The sequence below is a fragment of the Cavenderia fasciculata genome, assembly GCF_000203815.1.
Source record: "Cavenderia fasciculata unplaced genomic scaffold Scf_EUAJFUG02HR96I-5, whole genome shotgun sequence".
NCBI lineage: Eukaryota > Evosea > Eumycetozoa > Acytosteliales > Cavenderiaceae > Cavenderia > Cavenderia fasciculata.
The window spans coordinates 2,990,340-3,012,591 of NW_004457624.1; the positions used below are offsets into that span (position 1 = coordinate 2,990,340).

The following is a 22,252-nucleotide window of genomic DNA, read 5'->3' on the forward strand; positions in this document are numbered from 1 at the left end:
AAAACCTAAAAAAGTAGATACCATGTACCAAAATTGAATCAATTAATCTGTTTCAAGTGTCTCAAGGCTTTTTATGATAAAATTGAAAATATTTCAAAGGAATGAGGGTTGTTGTATGTTTTTGGGATACCCCTAAAAAAGGTCATAAAGTATGCAATCACAATAGTATATAGAGAGTCGGTTGATATCATCACCGATCATGTGTGTTCACAAAAACGCGACCCTTTATTATAACGATTGATGGTGTGAAAACAGAACCAATAAAACACACTTTTTGATAACCAAAAATTCAACGAATCTCAATCCAGTCAAATTAGTTGAGTACCTAAGTTATAAAAAGGCATCACAAAAGAGTCCAATGTATTTCGTTGTGTATTCAAATACAAAATATCTTTTATACAATATTTATTATTTATTATCTTGTCACACTCTTCACAATTATTCCAAAAAATGAATAAATTGTATTTATTATCAGCAGTATTACTTTTATGCTTTTTATCAACTGTCCATGCTAAAAGATTTAAACCTATTAAATGTAAATATTCAATATTTATATATTACATCATTTCCAAAAAATTATGTATACTTATGTTTTTTTTTCTCTCTTTTAGTTGATGATGACCACGATTGTTTAAGAAATTATCAAATGGATTTTGAAGGAAATGCATTTAGATTAACTGGTAAATCAATTTATGGTGTAAGTAAAAACTTTTGTAGATAGATAAACAAAACATTTCTTTTTTAAATATTAATTTTCTTTTCTTTTCTTATCTATTTCTATTCCTTCAGTCATTATTTAATTGGAAGAAAAACAAAAATGATACAAACAAATTCTTTGCAGATTTGAATAGCTTTTCCTTTTCAGTATTTAAAAAGGCTGTTATCTTTAGACATTCTTATAGTAGTATCAATGTGACCGATGTTCCAGACTCGAAAAAAGATAATGTGACTGCCAATTTCTTCACTTCAGACTATAGATTATACGCCATTGCCGAGTATGAAGAAACCAATGGTGTAGAGGGTTTCCAATACGATGAAGATAAGCTAGAAGGATGGTATTTCTTTGGATCCGACTCTTACAAATTTACAAGCAACAAAACCACTTTTAATACAACACTAAATAATGGAACATCGGTAGAGTTTAATGCCTATGATATTGTCGCCAACTCATCCAATGGAATGGTATCACTTCGTTTCACCATCTCTGATGCTCCCATCACCATTGACTCTGTCGACTTTAATTCCGAGACTGTCAAGATTGATGTAGAGATTAACAACTATTTCAACGAGTCTATCAACAAACCATCAGATGACGACTGTGGAAAGAAACGTCCATTTGATTGTCTGTCAACCGGTCCATCTACCAACAACAACACTCGTCTTGCCCTCTTTACCAGCTTCCTCGTTGCTGGAGGTACTGCTGAATTCCAAACACGTGGTTTAGGTGGTAGATTCAAGATGCACGGCCCTATTGCACCAACCTTTGATTTTGTGGCCCAAGCTGTTGTCAATGGTAACCAGACCATTGATATTGTCACCAACAAGTCTTCGTTTAATCCAAAGCACATTCCATCATTCTACCATCTCCTCGATGAAACCTTTGATGATCATACCAACTTTACAGGGTTACTTATGGTCCATTCATTCGATCAAGTACGACCGGACTCTGTCTTTTGGGATCCTTCCATTGGTGCTGAAAATGATGATGTCTCATTTGCCACTAGTGATCTTCGTGTTCACCTACCATCATTCATTTTAATCTCTTTCATTATTTCTTTCTTATTATTCTAAGAGAGAGAGAGAGATGAAAGAAAGAGACCTTTGTTTTATTTGTAACTAAACCACAACTATTATTATATGTATATATACACGCAAAAAATAAATAAATAAATAAAATTGTTTTTAAAATGACTGTTTGTGTGATGAGACTTGTTCAAGTTGAAAAAAAATATTAATTAAATTTAATATACATATACATATACAACTCTACAGATAGATATAGATATATATATATGTCTACTATACCAAAACCATTATCGACATCTTCTTCATCATCTACTACTATTCGATCAGACAACAACAACAACAATGGTATCAATTTAAATGAGTTGATTGTTGATGACAATGAAGATATCGATAAGGTGTTGCAACTAAAACACTCGATGGTTACAAATAGATTACTACCTCTACTAGTAGTTGGTATACGTGATCAACTTCCTTCTACCGCTACAGAGATAAAAGTAGAAGAAGAAGAAGAAAAGAAGGATGAACCATCATCATCATCATCATCATCAATAACGGTACCAATGAACATTGAAAGATCGGCATTCTCTACATTGGATAAATACGATGAATCATTTTCAAAGTTACATCAATCAAATTTAGTTAGAGGCTATACTACATTACCTAGAAACTATAACTATAACGAAAACACTACCAATACCTTGTCATCATCTACTTGTTCAACTTTGGTTCATCAACCTTTGATAAAGAGTTTAAAAGATACAAGATTAAAAGAGTTGGAAATCTATATTGAACAAACTATCATTAATGGTCCATTATTCCAGTCCGATCTAGATGATCTAGTTTCAAGTTCCTATCAACCATCTACTCCAAAGAGAACTTCCTCGACACTTGATTTGGAATATCAATATGTAAGTTCATCCACTCATTGTCGATTCGGCACAATTGATCGAGCCCCCCTTTGATTTACAGACCGATCATCTAACTAACCCCCTTTGCCCCCACCATATTCTTTTCATTCATTATTAGTCACAAACAGATTATTTTAGTATGCTTGCAACACAACAAAGTGGGGGTGGATCACAGATTTTCGGTAATAACAACAATAGACCAAACATGTTTTAATTGTGCATGGTGGATGTCTTATCGATATCAAATATCAATCCAATAATGCAATAATAATGCAAATATGGAATGAGACCATCAATCGTCTCCCTCTCTTCTCCTCTCTTTTGGGTAATGTTGTTGCAACAAGAAGGAAGGGATCTTATTCTCTCGTCAACACCCTTGCGGGCGTTTGCAGGCTTGCATTCATTCACCGGATATCTACCCATCCCCACACCAAAAACGAAGATGGTCGATTCTTTTTATTGTGCGGTTAGTTTTGATCAAAACAGTACGCTGATCATTCATTGATAATCACCGGATAATAATAAAAGATCTTCTGGTGCTTTTGCTTTGCTTGCAACAACCCTCCCTATGCAATGTGGTGGCCATCCGCAGTTGTTGGCGGTTGTTTTTGTTTTTTTTTTCTTTTTGCAACAAAAATAAAATTGAATCAATAATCGAGATTCAAAAATATCTCAACTAGTGTTTGTGGGTCTTGTCTTTCTTTTCCTCTCCAGTGGATTCTACAATCTCTCATTGCAATAAACAAATAATAATAATACTAGTAAACAAATACATAACAACAACAATAATATAACAGTAGTAACAACAAGCAACAAACAAGTGATTCTAAATATACCTCAAAAGACAACATTATACCCTTACATACCACAACATCATCATAGCGATAGCAATCGATCGAAAAGTACCATTTTAGAACAACAACGCGATTAATTAATAGCCAATCACCACATATCACATCAACACCACCACATTAAAATAGGATCGATCGAATAAAAAAGTAAGAAGAACAAGAAGAATAAGAAGTTTAGTTTAGTTCATTGGATTGTGTAGAATTGAAAAGATTGATCCTCCCTCTCTCATCCTCCCTCCAACACACGAGTGGATAGTTTGATTGATGGATACCTCTACCCCCCTTCACCCTATCATTTTCACAATAATCAATCAATCAATCAATCAAACACACGACGAATCAAATAATAGTATCAATTTATTTTGATATTGATATTGAATCGATTGTCTCTCACTCTCTCTCGGGCTATCATTATATTTCCCTCCCTTTTGTTTTATTTTGTAGTAACGCCAAACCACCCACCTTACTTTCACCACCTCAACACGTTCATTCACTCACACCCCTACCACCCGCACCCCAGCAGCAGCAGCATGTCAATAGGTAGATCTATTTATGTGTTGTTGAATGGTCTGTCTCTTTTCTCACCCAATTTATTAAATAATCTATTCGATTTATGATTTGTTTACTCTTTTTCCATCATTCACTCCATTTCAACTACTACTATATTTCATATGTTGTTATTGTTGTTGTTTGTTTGTTGAATCATATCTGTTATATCGATCTCTCTCCTCTCTCTCTCTCTCTCTCTCTCTTTCTCAAGCAAGCTCGCTGCCTACTCAAACTCTTAGTGACAACTAGTACACTGTTTGTATTCTCAATGGTTCATTTAAAACAAACAAACAAAAAAAAAAGTCAGACTGTGTTGTGTGTGTGTGATCAGTATCGGGAGACTGACTGGCTGTCTGTCTGTCTGACTGACATTGCCCCACCACATCATCATCATCATCAAATCAAATCAAATCACCTGATATGATATTATAAAATTAAAAAACACAACTACTATCTTTTTAGCCAACCAATCCAACACCTAGATATATAGTTGTTAGTGAGTGGTGGTGGGTGTGGTTGATCAATCAATTAATATTTAGTGTTTAAAACAGTTTAAACTAAACTGGAGGGAGGAACAAGGAAGGAAGGAAGGAAATTAAAAAAAAAGGTAGAAAGGAAACCATTCAACCATTCGTCCATTCGACCATTCACCATACTACTTTGTTGTTGATTGTGTAAATGCATGTGGTAAATAGTGGAAAGTAGACAGCAGATGTATTGGGAACTGTTTGGACATATAGACTGAATGAGAGTTTATACTAGTTATCTCTTCTCTCTCTCTCTCTCTTTTTTCTCGTTGTATATATTGTCTCTCCTCTCTATGCAGTTGGTTGCTCAATCATCAATTTATCAATCCGTCCATCTTTTTAATTTCCTTGCAATATTTGTAAACCGTGTATGATTTCAAATTATTATTATTATTATTATTGTTTATACATTTTATTTTATACAAGGGTAAAGTAACTTTTAAAAACATATATATCTCACCCTTTTTACTTTTACACTTTTTCCGTTTTATTCCTTCTTCCGAAATTGTTTATTATATCATTATCATATTTTCCAGTCGAATCATTATTATCATTATTATTTTTTTTTGATATGTGATCAAGTTAGTTTTCAATAATATTAACCTTTTTCTTTCTTGTTAATCATAGATAGATAAATAGATAAATAGATAAATAGATAAATAGATATATATATAGTCATTGTTCTTCAACAAATTTGGAATTAATTTAAAAAACACAAAATATTCTCATCAATTATATTGATTTAGTCGGTTTACATCTATATATACACCCTTTAATTTGGAAAAAATATGACAGTTCTTGTCGATAATAATAGTGGAGCTGGCAGCGCCACCTCTTCAACTTCTACACAAAATCCGGAATTGGAACAAAAGGTATTCAAAGTGTTGGTCGCCTTTTCACAGAGCTTGGAAAAATCGTTGATCACAAGCAGCTCCAATTTGGAGGAGTTGTCCAAGCAGGTCGGCGCACCCATATCGCCTTCGACCTCGTCCATCAAGCAAATCAATCAGATCACGATCGACAATGGCAACGTGGGACTGTACACGGTGCAGATGGTCAGATGCATCATCCAACGTGCTGACGAACTCTCCAAACAAATAGAAATCCTCACCCAAAATAACTCGAGACGATCTCAAAACAACAACAAACAACCATCAGAATATGAAAAAGAAATTGAATCTCTAAAGGAACAAATCAAACAATTGAAATCAAACAATAACGCTACAACCAATATCCAACTCCCTTCTTCTTCTTCTTCTTCCGAAACTGTCAAAAGTGAACAATCACCACCACTTCAACAACCCGCGCCACAACAACAACAACAACAAACAACTAAATCAGAATTACAAGAAAGTAAGGCTGATTGGGATACAAAGTATCAGACTGAATTACAATTAAATGAAATGTTGTCAGAATTTCTTAAAGAGGATTTCGAGTTGTCCAATAGTTTGGGCGAACCCATCAACGAGACGGAACCAATAGATATTCCCTCATCGTCTTCTACGACCACTACATCGCGATCCACTCCAATGTATACATCAGCCAACAATCTCCGCGAATCATATACCTCTGCCTCTTCTACACCCAACGTTCTCAGTTCCTCTGGCACCTTTTCCAACAGTCCTCTCAACCAATCCGTCAATGGCGGAAGTCCAAGTGCAAGCTATGGATCCCTCTCATCGGCTGCCGACTCTCCATCACGACACTCTACCAAAGAACCCAAAAAGGCAATGCTAACCGATCTCCTTGACCAAATCGATCTCGAAAGCAATAATACCACTTCTTCTCCATCCTCCAAAGAAAAAGATAAAAAGAAAGGAAAATTCAAATTCTTCTAGAACAATTATAAAATATCAAATAATAATAATAATAATAATCCGAACAATAATTAATTAATTAATAATTAATCTCTTCTCCATCCAACGATTCCTTTTTTTTTCCCCCCACACTGTATACGATAAACATATTTCAAATATTCTATTTCCTAATTTTGAAATAGGATAATCACAACAAACAAACAAACAACTACAAGTAGAAACGAATATTTAAATCTCTACACCAACAACAATAACTATAACAACAAAGATCTGTATTTTTGAATAATAAAATCAATATTATTGGTTGAAAATATAATAACTTTGTTGTTGGTTTAAAAAATATTTATTTAATATTTATTGATTAAATTGATGATTTGATTCTTGGTTTTTAATATGAAAATAAACTTAATTGTTTCCAAAAAGAAGAAACCCAGTTTCTAAAACAAACACCTATAGTGTTTGGTATTTGAATTTAGATCCATTTCTTTTCCTTTTTCAACTTTTCAAGTACATCATTGCAAGTTGGATTACTACAAACTTTACCGTGACCGTGACCACAACTTAATTTGAATTCTTTGGATTTGGTTACTGTTGCCATAGTTGTCGTTGTTGTCTTTTTAATTTGTTGTTGTTGTGATTGTTGTGGTTTGGCAATTACTTTTTCCTTTTTAATTATTGGTTTAATTGGTTTTAATGTTTTGGTTACCTTGTCCTTGTTGGTGGTGTTGGTTACTGGTTTGGTTGTTGTGGTGGAAGTACCAGCAGTTGCAGCAATAGTTTTCTTTCTATGAACCAATTCATGGATAGTGAGTCTTTTTTGTTTCTCTTCTGGTTTGTTTTTGAAATGTTGTAGTTGTGATAATCTATTTTGTAAATCAGAGTCTTCATCCTTTCTAACTTGTGATCTATCGGTTGTATGGAACCGGAATTCATGTGGAACTGTCAATAGATGTGATGATGTAGTTGCTGTTGATGTCAATGATGGTTTGACAATAGTACTATTTGTTGTTGTTGTTGTTGAGCCAATGTTGTTGGTGAAAATAGAATTATTCTGTACAATAGTTGGAGGATTGGTAACAACCTTGGGTTTGTTGGTATCAACAACTTGTTTTCCTAATTTCAAATTGGTTTCCTTGACCTTGTTGTTAGTGTTGATCTTTGTAACAACTGGTTTGATGGTTGTTGTTGTTGTCTTTTTTGGCAAAGTTGTATTGAGTGTCTTGGCAGTACCAGTACTAGTTGAGGTATTGGTATTGTTATTGGAAAGGGATGGGAATACAATCGGAGTGGTGGTTGTTGTTGTAGTGGACACTGGTTTGGGATCAGTGACAATTCCAACTCTTCTGTCAACTCCAAAACTGAATGGTTCAACCTTTGTCAATCTTCTACGCTTACGAGCTTCAACCACTGTGGATGGGGTAGAGGTGGTAGTCGAGGTGGTGGTAGTATCTACACCACCATTCTCAACATTTGATTGAGGTTGTTGTTGTTCTGGAATATTCATGACAATGGTGACTGGGAATTTAGGTGAGATCTCTGCTGCCGCTGTTGGTTGAGTAACAGGTACATTTGGAAAGACAAGTCCATTGGTAGTAGTTGGAGTGACCAATGGTGTTACGACAGCTGGCTTAACTTCCATAAATGAACTTCTTCTTCCTTGTTGAACCTTTTGAACATTTTGTAAAAAGTTATCAACATTGAATGATGGGAATATAGTTGGGGTTGGAGCTGGTTGGACTGGTGCAGGTGGTGGAGCTGAAAGTGTTGACATGGACAATGGTTGTACACCAAAGATACTACCGCTGCTATTAATATTATCAATATCATTAAAATTGAAATTAAAACTTGAAGAGGTGATGGATGGTTCTGGATCTTTTCTCTTTTTGATGGCAGATGTTGGAACAAAGCTAGCGGTTGGCAAGACCGATGAGTTGGAAATAGGTTGGTGTTGGACAAACTCTTGAACAGAGAATATTGGTAACTCGGCAAAAGTAGCTCTACGACGTGGTGTAACAACTGGTATAGAAGAGGCAGCAGCAGTTGCTGTAGTAGAAGCAGTAGAAGTAGAGTATCTTTGTGGTGTGGTAATCACAGTACTTGTACTTGGTGGAGGAGGAGTTGGAGTAGATGGAAGAGTGACGGAAATGACCTTTGATATGGAAGGTGTCACATGAATTGAAGCAGAGATAACCTTGTTATTGTTGGGTGGTGTTTGCTGTTGCTGTTGGGAAATAGTAGATACCTTTGAACTCTTTGGAGTGTTCCATACCATATGACTGGCCAATGGAGATGTTGAAAGTCCATTGGCAGCTGGTGACTCGGATGCAACCAAAGATGATCTAGAAATAGATGATCGGATTGGAGTCTTGACTGGTGTTCTCAACGTGGTGGTAGTAGTTGGAGTAGTGGTAGTTGCAACAGAAATTGGAGTTGGTTTGGCTTGAGCAACTGAAGGAAGAGGTGTTGGAGTTACTACAGTAGTAGTAGTCTCAACAGTTGCAACCGCAGCAGCAGTAGTATCCTTTTTCTTTTTTACAACCTTTTTTTTCTTTTTCTTTTTTTGTGCTTCTAGTGATGCAACAACATCATTTGGAGCACCCAATATAGTTGGAGCTTTGGGTGGTTCTTTAGGTGGATCATTTGCAGGGGCAACAATAGTACCTGCCGTTGCCAATTTTTTGTTTGTTGTTGGTGCAGTTGCAGCAGCTGTCTTTTTCTTTTTTTTACTTGTTGTTGTTGTAGTTTCAGCAGTTGTAGTTGTTGTTGAAGAAGAAGAAGAGTCATCAACTGGAACCTTTGTACTTAATCTCTTTGCCTTTTGTGACATCTTTTCAAGTTGATCCATTTGGAATGGATTTGGAATAGGTACATTCAAAGACTTTCTAGAAGGTGTTACTAAAATAGCTGATCCAAAAAGATTACTATTTATCTTGTTCTCCTTATCTTGACCATTAATGTCCAAGGAAGTAGTAGATGGTAACTCTGTTGTTGTTGTTGTCTTGCCAGCAGCCATTGAAGCTCTTCTAGTAACCTTTCCAGTGGTAGTAGTGGGAAGGGATGGATAGAGAACTGGTGTATCGGGAACAGAAGGTTTATATTGTGATTTAATGGCGGCACTACTGCTACTTGTTGGTTGTAATGGAGTCTTTACACGTGGTGGTGGAGTTGAGAAACTAGTGTTGGCACTACCACTACTACTGGTGGTCGATGGAGTATCAGGTGTATTTAAAACCAACGATGGATATAGAATAGGTGATTTTGCTTGTAATGGTGTCTTATTATTATTGTTGTTGATAACAGTGAGTGGTTTTGGTGGTGGTGTTGCAGATGACTTTAAAATGTTATCGTGCAACTTTAAAGGTATCTTTTGTGGTGTACCAAACAATGGTTTTAAAATAGATGAAGATGAGGAGGAGTTGGAAAGTGATGAATTGTTTTCTTGATTCTCGTTGTTGACACTGACTCTATTATTATTATTATTATTCTTTGTATCAAATGATGTTTCCATTGATTTTCTAAATGATGTTGGGCATGATGGATGTCCCTTTCTTCCAGCTGAATAGAATAGGAGGTTAATATGATGATGATGATGATGATTACTATTACTTCAAACTTTCAAGTGTACATACCAAACCAACGATCATCATTTTGAGAGGTTGCAGTAAAGTCTACAAACTGAGGTGCCTCAAATTCAAAGTGAGGATCTACGAATTTGTCCTTTTTAGGCGTTGTCATATCTGTCTGTCTGTCTGTCTGTCTGTCTGTCTGTCTGTCTGTCTGTCTGTCTGTCTGTGTCAATATATAGTATAATATAATATAAACAAACTAACAAACTCTAAACAACAATATTGTATGTGAGGATGAAATAAAATCGAGAGACATGTCATAGGTGTTTGGAAATTGGCGCCACAACCCTGCTTCATCTTTTTTCAAAACTATTTCAAAAATTTGAACTTCACATGAACGAATCATATTTTCCTCACTCCTCCAACAACCTTTCGGTTGTAGTTGCTGACCTTTGAATTCGTCAGGGTAAAGCTGGGCGATGGCATAAAGATCATCGTTGAACTTTTCTTGACCACCATTGCTAGTTGAACCATTTTGGAATGATGACATGTGCATCGTTGGAGGGTAGTGGCACATTTTGGATGATAGTGCTCATCGCAGAGATGACATATTCCGTGATATCCTGGTCGTTGATAGTGTCGAGAGCAACTAACGCATCCATAGCCCATGGAGAGAATTTATCTTTGGCAATCTTTGACGCCTCTATGAGTGCCTTGACTGCATTCTGTCTCACATCGCTATCAGGTATCTCTAGACACCCGATAATAGTTGGAATGAAGTGTGAGAATACTTTGATGACCGACTTTCCACCACCACAATACCGAAAGTACTGAGTCATAAAAGTTAGGATTCCTTCGGCACTATCCCCTTCTTCTTGCAGAAACTCGCAAGCTCTTTTCAATATATCCGAGGTGATGAGAGGCATCATGACTGTGCTGTTTATCTTGACCATCTCTCCAAGCATCGAGTAAAACTTGTTAATCACATCGACAAGTACATCGAGATCTTCATCAAATTCTTGATGGTCCATTTCATCTTGGTTGTCGTCGTCGTCGTCTTCGTCGTAATCAACCACTACTCGATTTTTTGCAAATATTTTCTCCAACTTTAAAAATATGTCCATCGTCGACTTGGTCTGACCAAATGTCATTAAATTTCCACTTGCCATCTCTGTGATGAGATCGGTTGCAAGGAAAATTCGGTGGTCCAACATAATCCAATCAGTCTCTAGCGTACACGACAAGAGTACGACATTGTATATCTTTCCAAACACGTTGAGTGCCTTTTCACTTGTAGCACCATCATGCAGCTTGACGAGTCGCATGCAGCCAGGCAAGGCAGCTAAGGAGTTCGATTCCTTTGAATACTTTCGATCACTGGACTCTTAGCCAACTTGATCAGTGGACCAACCAATGTATGCACATATGGAACCAACGGTTCATAGGGAACAACAACAGCACTTACTCTTAATTTTAATTTATTAACCATTTTCATTTCACAAAATAATTTTTTTTTCCTTCCTTCCTTTTCTTATATTAGATTAGAGACAAAAGAGATGAAGAGTAGAACATTAATAATTCTCGCTTTGGCTGTCGTTTCGATAGCAGCCATTGTTATGGTTGCTTCGGCCACCGAAACCAAAAAAAAAGTGAACTTTTTTAAAATTTTTTTTACATCCCGTCTATCAATTCCCGTCCCTTCGACCTTTTGTAGTGTCAAGATCTTATGGCCATTATGATAGAGAGAGAGAGAGAAAAAAAAAAAAGCGGCAGCAGCTACTATATGTCGAGGAAAAAATTCTTGCGTTCTCATGCTAGCATTTACATAAAACATCAATCATCAATATAATAATAGATATCCATCGATATTTTCCATTATAACTTTCATCGAATACCGTATTCAGAAAAATGACATGGCGGGCATCCAAAATCATTATTTAAATAATTTATAATTTATGAGGCTTCCCTAAATGTTAAAAATCAAAACACTCTGTACGAGAGAATTTTGCGGTCTCTCACAAATTTATATGAGTTTTGAAAAAAACCCAGCGTTTTGAAAAACAGCAAACTGTCAAATTTGACGATGTGAAATATCTTCACTTTTTCCTTGTCAACAAAGGCTTTAACAGTGGTGAATTTTTTCTTCCTTCATTGTTTAAAAGATAGAAAGAGAAAAGAGAAATGACGCTAAGACTTAATCTAAAAAATAGGAACCTTAATTATACAGATGTGATGATTGATAAGATTGAACAATCAAAATATTGTGGATTGTTGGAAAGGATGTGTGAAAATGGTGCAACACCAGAGGATATTAAAGAGATCATTGGTCTTTTTAAACCAGATTGTATGTAACATTTGACTCCATCCTTGGATTGTCGTCATATTAATAGTTTTTTCTTTATAATGTCATAACTCAAAAGTATTTAAAGATGAAATTCATTTCAATATGAATAGTTCACTTCGACAACTGAGACAATATGTATACAAAAATCTAGCCTATCTGATCAGTGTCGATGTGATAGATGAAAAGTATAAATTGACCATCCCTAGATTTGTATTGGAACGCTATAAAATTGATCAAGAATGTTATCAATGTGGTCTTTACTTTCATATCCATTCTTTCCGGGATAGTCACGTCGTCAAGTACATTGGTGAAACATCAAGATTCATTGGTACGAGACAACATGAACATTTTACACTCAAAAAGGACAAAGCCACAATGAAAAAGATAGAGGCCATTTTCGAACCAGGATTCGCTGTAGCCTTTAACTATGAAAATGATACCTTCAAATGCGTTGAAGGAAAGACCCAAGTGTTAATCTTGTGTTTGCCATGCGACCACGCTCTAGCAAGATTTTTGGAATCTTGGTTCCTACAAAGATTCTACTTTGAACATAACTCATCTTTGGCTGATCAGAGCAAAGGAGCCATAGGTTTGGGCGAACTACTTTTCATTCTGCTCTCCAATCCAATGGGCAGAAACTTACCAATTGAAAATAACCATTTTCTCGTCTTTGGAGAAAACCACCACCTCCATTGCCAAGCTCTTTCACCTCCAATTGATCACTTAAAAGTCACCTTGGTGTCTCATACCGATTCTATCAGTGATCTAAGGGAAAAGGTCCTCAAGTCAGAATTTGCTCCCAAAAATAAACAGTAGAGTGCAATATGCTTTTTAAACATCCAAAAGCCTGTAGCTCTGGTGCAATATATATATATATATATATATTTTCGCGAGTTTTATTAATTGATCTTTTCAGTAGAATGAATGGTAGTAGACTATCAAAGGAGTAAAGATACTCAACTAATTTGAATTTAGCTATGTTTTCTGATGATTTTTAAAGGTCATTTGTAGAGATCATGATGATAGGCTGCGCCGCGATTGTTTTGGATGCAGAGTTGAATACAAGTGTGTTTGGTGGCTGATTATTCTACAAGTGTTCCTCTATAGAATCTATAGATAGTATACTGTACAGTTGCTTTGGTGTATAGAGCTATGTTGTTTGCCTGTTGATTGATGACAAGAAAAAACAAAAACCCCAAAGATTATTATTTTAAATACATTTGTAATAAACAAAACAATCAAAATACTAGTGTACACTAGGTAGTAGAAAACATTAAAAAATGGTCAGAATAAATAGCGCACAATATTCTTTTTTCAACATCCAAATCGTTGGTCGATTGGGTGCGACTTGACGAGTGGCAGACACTTGTTGAGGTATCTCCAAGTGAGGTCTCTACCTTTGGGCAGTATGATCGTGTTGAGCTTGCCGAGTGCCTCTTGGACTTTGACCATCTCGTTTTCCAATATTTCTTGGCCTGGGGTTGGTTTGAAAGTATTCCAGTCCTCGTTGGCGGTCGTTAGTCTTTTTAGATACACTGATTTCAGTGACACTCGTCCTCTTGCGTCTGATGTCATCGCTGAGTATCAAAAAACGGGTATAAATAGCGCGCAATGTCTTTTTTCCAACATCCAATCGGAGGGTTTTTTTTTGGAATCTCACCATTTAAGGTGGTTTTTATTAATTAATCTGTGATAAAGTTGGTGTTTGAGCCAGAGGCTTTGTTACTTGTTTTAGCCACATAGGCATGTGTGGTAACGGGAAGAGTATAGCTGGAACCAAAATTACCCTATAAGAAGGGAAGAGTAAGGAATTATCTCGAATCGTGGGTTACGTGCTCAAGCAAGCTTTTGTTTTGTAGTAGGGATAGGGTTAGGAATAGGGAGGGGGAGGAGGATAGGGAGGAGAGGATGGAGGAGACATTTGATCTGCATCCTGGGGGGGTAGGTCGGGTATCTCCAATGTGTCTAGTAGGGCAGCATTGGTGATCTTGTCATATTGAATAGATTTCCTCATCCTTTCAATGATATAGGATTGGATAGTTGATACAAGACTGGTGAATAATTGTTGGCATAGACTATGGTACATAACTGTATTTTTACAGCGATAGAAATAGGTGTTGAATATTGATGAAAAGGTAGTTGGAGGAGTGCCCATTAACATTAGGTAGGCTGTGTTGGTGTTATTGTCTGTAAAGTGTGATAGCCAGGACTCGGTCGGGCTGATCCTGAAGCGTTGCTTTTCAAATGCCTTGTTAAAGCATTCTTGAATTGGATCGATGAGAGACCATGCTTGGGGACATTCAAAAAGCGTGTGGAATGGGGAGTCCATGGGAGGATCTTCTGGGTTGATGTTGTTGTCCATACAATATAGACAATGGCCAGAGGTGATCTGTTTCATTATAAATATTGAGTGCCTCCATGGCCCAGTTGTGATATAGAGTTGACGTTGGAATTTAAATAAATAGTTGGGCATTTTTTTAATTATGATTCTGTATAGTTGTTTATCGAAGTTTGTTGATAGCATTTTGTTTTGTGTACTTTTCTTGCTCCATTCGATATGATTAGAATTTTGATCTACCATTCTGACATATCTTTTGATATTTGGGATAAATCGTTCATGCTCGGTCTCTGGAGTGAAGTTGGTGGTGAAGAAAAAGGGAAGAGGATTTGTGTTTGGTGTTGGGTCATCAAGGTTAAGTGATGCTTTGGCAAGAGCATCTGCTTGGTCGTTACCAAAGATGTTTTGCCTATCCTCTAGTGACGACTCGTCGTTAACCTTTAAGTGGGCTTTAATTTTTTCCAATTTGGTTGTTGCGTTGTTGATGTTCCTGGTGTTGATAATGTTTAGAATATCTAGCGCTACTGGCGCAAAAGGTTGGCCTAAAATTGGTGTGATTGAATTTGCTTGTGTAACTATACGGGTGACGTCTATCGAGACTTGGCTGTCTGTCTTGATGGTGAGGTGGTGATTTGGGGGGACTGATCTTAGTGCTTTGTTGATGGCTGATAGTTCAGCATTGTTGATTGTCTGAGTGTTGTTTACTCTAAATGAAAAACTATTGCAAGAGGCAGTTGGGTTGGTCGATAAAAAAGTTGCCTCGTCAATGACTAGAGTCGTGTTGTTGTCGTTGGGTTGTGGTGGTGGTGGTGGAGGAATATAGACACCGCACCCAGCTTTGATACGATTGGGTGATTTGGGAAGTAGCGTTTCCAGTGATGGTGAGAGGTGGGTTGTAGGCGCTTGGCAAGAGCCATCTGTGAATATTGTCCAGGTGAGAGCATTTTCCTCTTCATTGATTAGATTGTTGTTTTGTTGTTGTTGTTGTTGTTTTTGTTGTAAGTGGTCTAGCAATTCCTCAATGTCACTACGGAGCTTGTAAGGTCTGCTACCAGAGCAGATATGCTTTCTTACATTTTCTAGTTCAGACTCTCCTAGCTCTAAATTTAGTTGTCGTGCTTTCCTGCGCGAAATAAATGTATTGTCTTGTTCAAGGAGGGTCTGTATTGTTGTTGAGTGATAGCAAGTCTTGAGTCGATCAAGAGTTTTCGACAAGTAAAATGCTGGGTATAACGCTCTCTCGCTATAATCTATTTGTTGTATATTAGTGTTGAGGGAGCAGTTGTACTTTTTTAGGAGGGTATTGATGTGTTTGAGGTATGGGTTGTCTGGTTGGATGTATAAACAGTGATTGTTGTCTTTGCTGTATGATTGCTTTGCCAGCCAGTCTTCTGCTATAATGCTTGTTGTGGTTTTAACTTTAGAATTAAGAATTCTAAAAAGACTGTTTAGCTTGAGAGCATTGAGCTCTGTTTCTACATTACGAAGCCCCAATCCCATGTGCTCTATGTTTGCATAGTATATGTTGTTGTTGGTGCAGTTTAGGTATTCTTTTTGAATATTTAACTGCTCGTAGAATGATTGTGTTGAGTTGGTTTATCTGGTATTTAGCAAATATTATTATTGATGCTGCATAAGTGATTTGAGCTATTGTTATAGAGTTGATGAGTGTGATTGTTTGTTGAGTGATTAATCTTCTCGCAATGTGGTCTAAAAAGGGAGCTATTTTTTTGATGATATAATTAAAATGGTTTTTAAATTTGAGGTCGAGTTATAGTAAAACACCAAGGTATTTGTATGGTTGGTGTTTTAAAAGTAGAGGAAGAGGAATATTATTGATATGAATACGAGAGTCAGGTACAGATGAAGAGTTGATTGCGTATGCACTTTTGTTGCTATTTATCTCCATTAAACAGTAAGTAAAGTAGTTATCTGTAATGGTGACAAGGTTTTGTAGTTTTGGAGTGCTGTATGCGATTAGCGCAATGTCGTCAGCAAATGCGAGATTGCTGTAGCTGTTGGTAGATGAAGGAGACATAAAGTAACCATCTTGCGATGAGAGATGATGTAGAAGGGGATCTAGAAATACGTCGAATAGAAGAGGTGAGAGCGGGCAACCCTGCTTGACTCCAATAGTATCAATAGGATTGGTTAAACCATAGGGAGTGATTATTTGTACTGTAGAGTGACTCATGATAGAAGAAATGATATCTATAAAATCCTGACCTATACCTTTCAGTTCTAATCCTTCTATTAGGTTGACGAGACGTACCGAGTCAAACGCCTTTTTGACGTCGATGTATGCAATGTGTAGTGGACTTTTTTTGGTATTACTATTTAGAATGATGGAGTTGATGGCGTGGAGCGCATGGTCTGTGGATCTAAACGGCCTAAAGCCAAATTGCGTGTCCGAGAATTGATGTAGAGGGTGGTTTGGGTCGTTGCTCGACTCGATAACTTTGGAAAGACGTTTGGATAAAAGTGAAGTGAATGTCTTGTAGAGGCTCGACAGCAAGGTTATTGGTCTATAGTTGGAGGGGTCAGTGGAACTGCCACCTTTATGGATTGTATAGACAGTGCCTCTTCTCCAAGAGGCGGGAATTGTTCTCAACAACAAGCAGCCATTGTAAAGGTGGAGTAGAGCAGCATCCAGGTTGGTTGGACCGTTTTTCAGAAACTCATTGTAAACTTTGTCCAAGCCTGGCGATTTACCATTCTTCAAGTTTGAAATGGTTGTGGACAGTTCGTCTATAGTGATGGGGTTGGTGATGGTAGCTGCATTTGGATTTGGTGATTTTACCATTTCAGTCAACCAGATTGGTTTTGGTGGTTGTACAGGTGGAGGTAGTGGTGCCAGTAAGTTGGTGTAAAAGTGTTCAATCTCCTCTCGCACCTCGTCTGGTTTCGAGATTGAAATTGGTGCATTGGTTAGAGGGTCGATCTTTGTCACCGTGGTCAGTTGTTGGTTGAGAATGCTATTACAACCCTCCTTGGCGATATTAAAAAAGTTATTAATATCAAAAAAAATCAGGTATTCATAAAACGTTGACATATTAACCTCCAAGTCACTTTTGAGCTGTATCGACTAGAGATATTAAAATGAAGCATTTTAAAGTATATATTGTTAAATTAGACTATTAAATGACCATATGGTCAAGTTATCCATATATTTTCATTAAAATTATGATATCCAAAAAAATGAAATGAATTTTCTTCATTGACCACTAAATCTTTGAAATCAGGATTGTAAAAATTAGTATGATTATTGATTTAATCAATAATAATGATACAACTATGTTAATATATCATAGTTATAATATATAAATAATAAAAAGAATGATAAAATTAAATTTAAAATTTTAGAGTAGTGAGCTGTAGCCTTAGATTTTTTACGAAAGAAAGGAATGTCTCACACTATGGAAAATGATGGTGGTGGTTTCTGTTGTCAGATATTTTGTCAGTGTTTGATGGTCGGGGGGCGGAGGCAGCAGCAGATATGTAGTCCGGCGGCGGCTTAGTTGGCTCTGGGCAAGTATATTTTTTAAATTAATATTTCCTGTATTTTGATATTTAAAATATGATATATAGTTAGATTATCAGTTAAATATATATTATAATTGAATTTTATTGATTTATAATTAATTTCAGGATTAAAAATTGAATTTTAAAAATTAGTGATTAAAAAACGGGAAATTAAAAATAGGGTAGAATAATTGATAGGTTTTTATAATATTATTTTGAGCTAGAGTTGTAAGAGCCAATGTGCATCTTGTTGTGATGTAAACCCACAAATAGCACAGGCACTGAATAATATCAACAATACATTGGGGACAATGAACAATTCAATGGTCGAATTGGCAAACAGCGTAGATGTCCTCAACCAACCCAAAACATGGTGACCACGAGAAATATATCTTATCACTATAAACAATTAAAATGGAAGGAATGATTTAATAAATATTAATTTTAATTTGATTTAATTTTATTTAGAAAAAGGTTTTACTCTAAAGCAATAGCTTCAATTTCAACAAGAGCCTATGTACATAAAAACAAAGTAATATTAGTATATATTGATAAAATAGTTGGTTGTTCATGTGTGACTTGTTGGTTTTTTGTTTTAAACTTACAGCCTTTGGAAGGTCACGGACGGCAAAGGTTGATCTGGCGGGTGGTTCAGCTGGGAAGACTAAAATGAAGAGAGAGAGAGAGAGAGGAGGGTAAGTTGATGATGATGAGGAATATCAATAAATTATATATATATATATGGGCGTGTATAATATAATATAAAACATACAAGAAGCATAAACCTTGTTAACCTTTACAAAATCATTGATATCCTTGAGCAAGATGGTAGTCTTGACAACCTTGTTCATAGATGAACCAGCAGCTTCCAAGATAGCCTTCATGTTTTCCAAAGCCTTGTGAGTTTGGAGTTCAACATCATCCTTTGATACAAAATCCATGGTCTGAGTGGAGGAGGAGGAGGAGGAGGAAGAGTTGTTCATAATAATAACAACAACAACAAACAAGACAACTGCGTCAGTTATACATATTCAAAAGATGATGATTCATTCTACATTCTACATATGTTCAAACATACATCCTTATCAAGACCTAAACAACCTGAAACCCAAACTTGACCGTTGGCTTTGATAGCTTGACTGTATGGGCCGATGGCAGCTGGAGCATTTGGAGTTGAGACGACTACTCTTGACATGTTTCTAGTTGTTGTTGTATATGTGTTGGTAGGGGAATATAAAAAAGATGAGGAGGAGGAGGAAGATGATATCTGTTGATTGGTTATAGTTCGAATGACACTTCTAAACATATATGATGGATGTGAGGTTCAATATACTTGTATTAGGGTGGGACAATGTTTGTGTCAAAGCTGATCGATTCATGAAAAAATTAAAATTAAAAATAATATTATTTTTATTATTCAAACTTTTGAAAGGTTTGAAGTTTTTGCAAGATTATATATACCTCAAAACTTTGCCGAGCTTACGCGGACATATTCAATAGAAAGAGAGAAGAGCCCTTATTAAAGAGAATAAATACTTAATAATAATAACATCTTCTTTAGATTAAAGACCTATCACAAAAAAAAAAGAAGTCTGCTCATTTAATTTGGTTCAACTCACACACTGCTGCACTAAAATTAATCTAGTTTGAAGAAAGAAAGAAAGAGAGAGAGAAGAGTTTGTTTAGTTTTAGTTTTTTGGTTATTTGTATAACCAATATATCTATCATGCAACAACAACAATAGAGTCTAGGCAACAACCTTTGAAAGACAAGACAACACTGATTGTATATAACCCTAAAAACACAGTTATCAATAATAATAACAACAACAACAGAGTAGTAGTAACGGACACTCAAAAGAAAGAGATAGAATTCTCAACAATAACCACAACAAATTTAAAGAGACATACATTTCTTTTCTTTTCTTTTCACAATCAACCAACATAACCTACTAGACAAACATAACAACAAATAATAACAATCGTTGTTATCAAACCAATCTACTTTTGGTCATTATTTTAGAGATATCATAACGACCACTTATTATATACAACCTTATACTATACTACTACTACTACTATCACTACAACACCATCATTTATTTATTTATCATTTTGTATAATAATAATAATAATAATAATAATAGCAACGGCAGTTAAAAGTAATCAAATCATTGTTGACTGACTGAATCACTCACCAACCACCCTCACAAACAATACAATAATAATAATAATAATAATAACTATAATAGCCGATATTGAGGATCGTCATAAACTGTCTGACATTTCTATATTACAGTATCAATAACAACAACATAAACAACAACAACATATATATATATTTACAGTAAAAAATGGAATACCTTGAATTAAATGCAACATCGGATTCCTTTGTAGCTGCTGTAGATGATATGTGGGTATTGAATGCCACATATCTTGTATTTTGTAAGTTCTATTGATACAAATAATACTTTTATAGATTTTGACCTTTTTTTTCCTTCTTTTTCTCTTTTTTTTTTTAGATACACAAGCGGGCTTTTGTATGTTAGAAGCAGGTGTGGTCCGTGCAAAGAATGCAAAGAGTATTATTATAAAAAGCATTATCGATACGGCGATAGGATCGCTGATATTTTGGGCGATTGGATTCGCCATTTCGTTTGGGGCAAATGGAAATTTCTTTATGGGGTTAAGTCAATTCTTTTTAATTGGATATACAAATCTTACTTTTTTTGCCTATCAAGTAAGAAAAACTAAAAAAAAACTTACATCTAAATAGAACTAGTTCTAATTTTTTATTTTCTATTTTTAAGTGGGCATTTTCAGCTACAAGTATTACTATAGTTAGTGGTAGCTTGGCAGAACGAGTTCATATAAATAGTTGTTTAATATATACGGTGGTCATGTCGGCGATTATATATCCGTTTGCGGCACACTGGGTATGGGCGCAAAGCGGATGGCTAAGAAAGATTGGAACCAACGGCATTATAGATTTTTCAGGGGGGATTGTTGTGCATATGGTTGGCGGTGCCGTCGGCCTAGTTGGCACCTATATAGTGGGTCCGCGTATCGGACGTTTCGACAGTGAGAGCGGGAAACCCAAGCCACTGCCGGGACACAGCATCACTCTATCGACATTGGGAGCATTTATTATATGGTACGGATCCTATGGATTCAACACTGGTTCAACGTTGGGTATTTCAGGCGGTAGAATCGAGGTGGCCTCGAGATCGGCCGTCACCATGACCATCACAGCTACTGCATCGTGTGCAACGACATTGTTGGCAATCAAAGTGTACAGCGGCAAATACGACGTGGCAAAAAGCGTCAACGGGTTGTTGGGCGGTCTGGTTGCCTCTAGCGCTAGCTGCTCGATGATCGAACCGTGGGGCGCCTTTGTCATTGGCTGTGTTGCCGCGTTTGTCTATTTGGGGTCTTCACATTTACTGCTTAAAAAACGAATCGATGATCCGCTCGACAATGGTCCCATTCACTACTCATGTGGTGTATGGGGTGCGCTGGCAGTGGGACTGTTTGCGACGGAAAAAGATGTCAACAAAATCCTAATACTTCGGAACCCCACGCACACGTATGGGTTGTTTACCGGCGGTGGTATCGAACAGCTTGGAGTACAGCTGCTAGGTGTTGCCGTCGTTACCCTTTGGTGTGTCGTCACTGCTACCATTTTGTTTTATCTTATGCGAAAGTTTAACGTTCTCCGAATAGACCCTACAAGAGAATTGATGGGTATTGATATGGATGCTGGTGGACCTGCATATCCAAATTTCCAAAATATCTAAACAAACAAATTTGGAGAAATTTTTTTGTGAATCACATATAAATAACTTGTATCACATGCAACACTATCCAATCAATCAATCCTCCATCCCTCTATACAATGATATAAAATATTTATTTTCAAAAAAATCTTTTGAAATTTAAATCACACAACATTGGAATAATATTTTTGGTGAAGGAAAACATGAATATATTATTTTTTTTTCAACAACAAACAACAATACCACCAGCTTCTTCACCAAGACCATCGATTCAAATTAAATGGTTTATAAAACTTGTTCAAAATACAT

At 36.2% G+C, this 22,252-nt stretch overlaps 10 protein-coding genes across 10 annotated transcripts; 6 read left to right on the top strand and 4 right to left on the bottom strand.

The window, feature by feature from the left end:
• Nucleotides 1-450: 450 nt before the first annotated feature.
• Nucleotides 451-1,791, top strand: DFA_12200 (uncharacterized protein; the record flags this gene model as incomplete). Its single annotated transcript, XM_004353785.1, has 3 exons — nt 451-535; nt 612-701; nt 866-1,791. 3 exons carry the CDS (start codon nt 451-453, stop codon nt 1,789-1,791), a joined length of 1,101 nt encoding a protein of 366 aa, XP_004353837.1.
• Nucleotides 1,792-2,012: 221 nt separating this feature from the next.
• DFA_12201 (uncharacterized protein) lies at nt 2,013-2,868 on the top strand (the record flags this gene model as incomplete). Its single annotated transcript, XM_004353786.1, has 2 exons — nt 2,013-2,654; nt 2,773-2,868. The coding sequence occupies 2 exons, from the start codon at nt 2,013-2,015 to the stop codon at nt 2,866-2,868; spliced, it is 738 nt and encodes a 245-aa protein (XP_004353838.1).
• Nucleotides 2,869-5,369: 2,501 nt separating this feature from the next.
• DFA_12202 (uncharacterized protein) lies at nt 5,370-6,419 on the top strand (the record flags this gene model as incomplete). Its single annotated transcript, XM_004353787.1, has 2 exons — nt 5,370-5,453; nt 5,769-6,419. 2 exons carry the CDS (start codon nt 5,370-5,372, stop codon nt 6,417-6,419), a joined length of 735 nt encoding a protein of 244 aa, XP_004353839.1.
• A 451-nt stretch (nt 6,420-6,870) lies between these two features.
• DFA_12203 (uncharacterized protein) lies at nt 6,871-10,133 on the bottom strand (the record flags this gene model as incomplete). The annotated part of the gene is made up of 2 exons (XM_004353788.1): nt 6,871-9,953; nt 10,028-10,133. 2 exons carry the CDS (start codon nt 10,131-10,133, stop codon nt 6,871-6,873), a joined length of 3,189 nt encoding a protein of 1,062 aa, XP_004353840.1.
• A 352-nt stretch (nt 10,134-10,485) lies between these two features.
• On the bottom strand, nt 10,486-11,289 carry DFA_12204 (uncharacterized protein; the record flags this gene model as incomplete). Its single annotated transcript, XM_004353789.1, has 1 exon — nt 10,486-11,289. One exon carries the CDS (start codon nt 11,287-11,289, stop codon nt 10,486-10,488), a length of 804 nt encoding a protein of 267 aa, XP_004353841.1.
• A 955-nt stretch (nt 11,290-12,244) lies between these two features.
• Nucleotides 12,245-13,829, top strand: DFA_12205 (uncharacterized protein; the record flags this gene model as incomplete). Its single annotated transcript, XM_004353790.1, has 3 exons — nt 12,245-12,308; nt 12,460-12,897; nt 13,606-13,829. 3 exons carry the CDS (start codon nt 12,245-12,247, stop codon nt 13,827-13,829), a joined length of 726 nt encoding a protein of 241 aa, XP_004353842.1.
• A 161-nt stretch (nt 13,830-13,990) lies between these two features.
• On the bottom strand, nt 13,991-16,146 carry DFA_12206 (uncharacterized protein; the record flags this gene model as incomplete). The annotated part of the gene is made up of 2 exons (XM_004353791.1): nt 13,991-14,095; nt 14,356-16,146. 2 exons carry the CDS (start codon nt 16,144-16,146, stop codon nt 13,991-13,993), a joined length of 1,896 nt encoding a protein of 631 aa, XP_004353843.1.
• Nucleotides 16,147-16,393: 247 nt separating this feature from the next.
• Nucleotides 16,394-18,314, top strand: DFA_12207 (uncharacterized protein; the record flags this gene model as incomplete). Its single annotated transcript, XM_004353792.1, has 4 exons — nt 16,394-16,422; nt 17,134-17,272; nt 17,370-17,502; nt 18,295-18,314. The coding sequence occupies 4 exons, from the start codon at nt 16,394-16,396 to the stop codon at nt 18,312-18,314; spliced, it is 321 nt and encodes a 106-aa protein (XP_004353844.1).
• Nucleotides 18,315-18,388: 74 nt separating this feature from the next.
• Nucleotides 18,389-19,363, bottom strand: DFA_12208 (uncharacterized protein; the record flags this gene model as incomplete). The annotated part of the gene is made up of 4 exons (XM_004353793.1): nt 18,389-18,567; nt 18,770-18,832; nt 18,941-19,091; nt 19,247-19,363. The coding sequence occupies 4 exons, from the start codon at nt 19,361-19,363 to the stop codon at nt 18,389-18,391; spliced, it is 510 nt and encodes a 169-aa protein (XP_004353845.1).
• A 1,158-nt stretch (nt 19,364-20,521) lies between these two features.
• On the top strand, nt 20,522-21,964 carry amtB (ammonium transporter; the record flags this gene model as incomplete). The annotated part of the gene is made up of 3 exons (XM_004353794.1): nt 20,522-20,612; nt 20,690-20,907; nt 20,978-21,964. 3 exons carry the CDS (start codon nt 20,522-20,524, stop codon nt 21,962-21,964), a joined length of 1,296 nt encoding a protein of 431 aa, XP_004353846.1.
• Between the last annotated feature and the right edge of the window lie 288 nt (nt 21,965-22,252).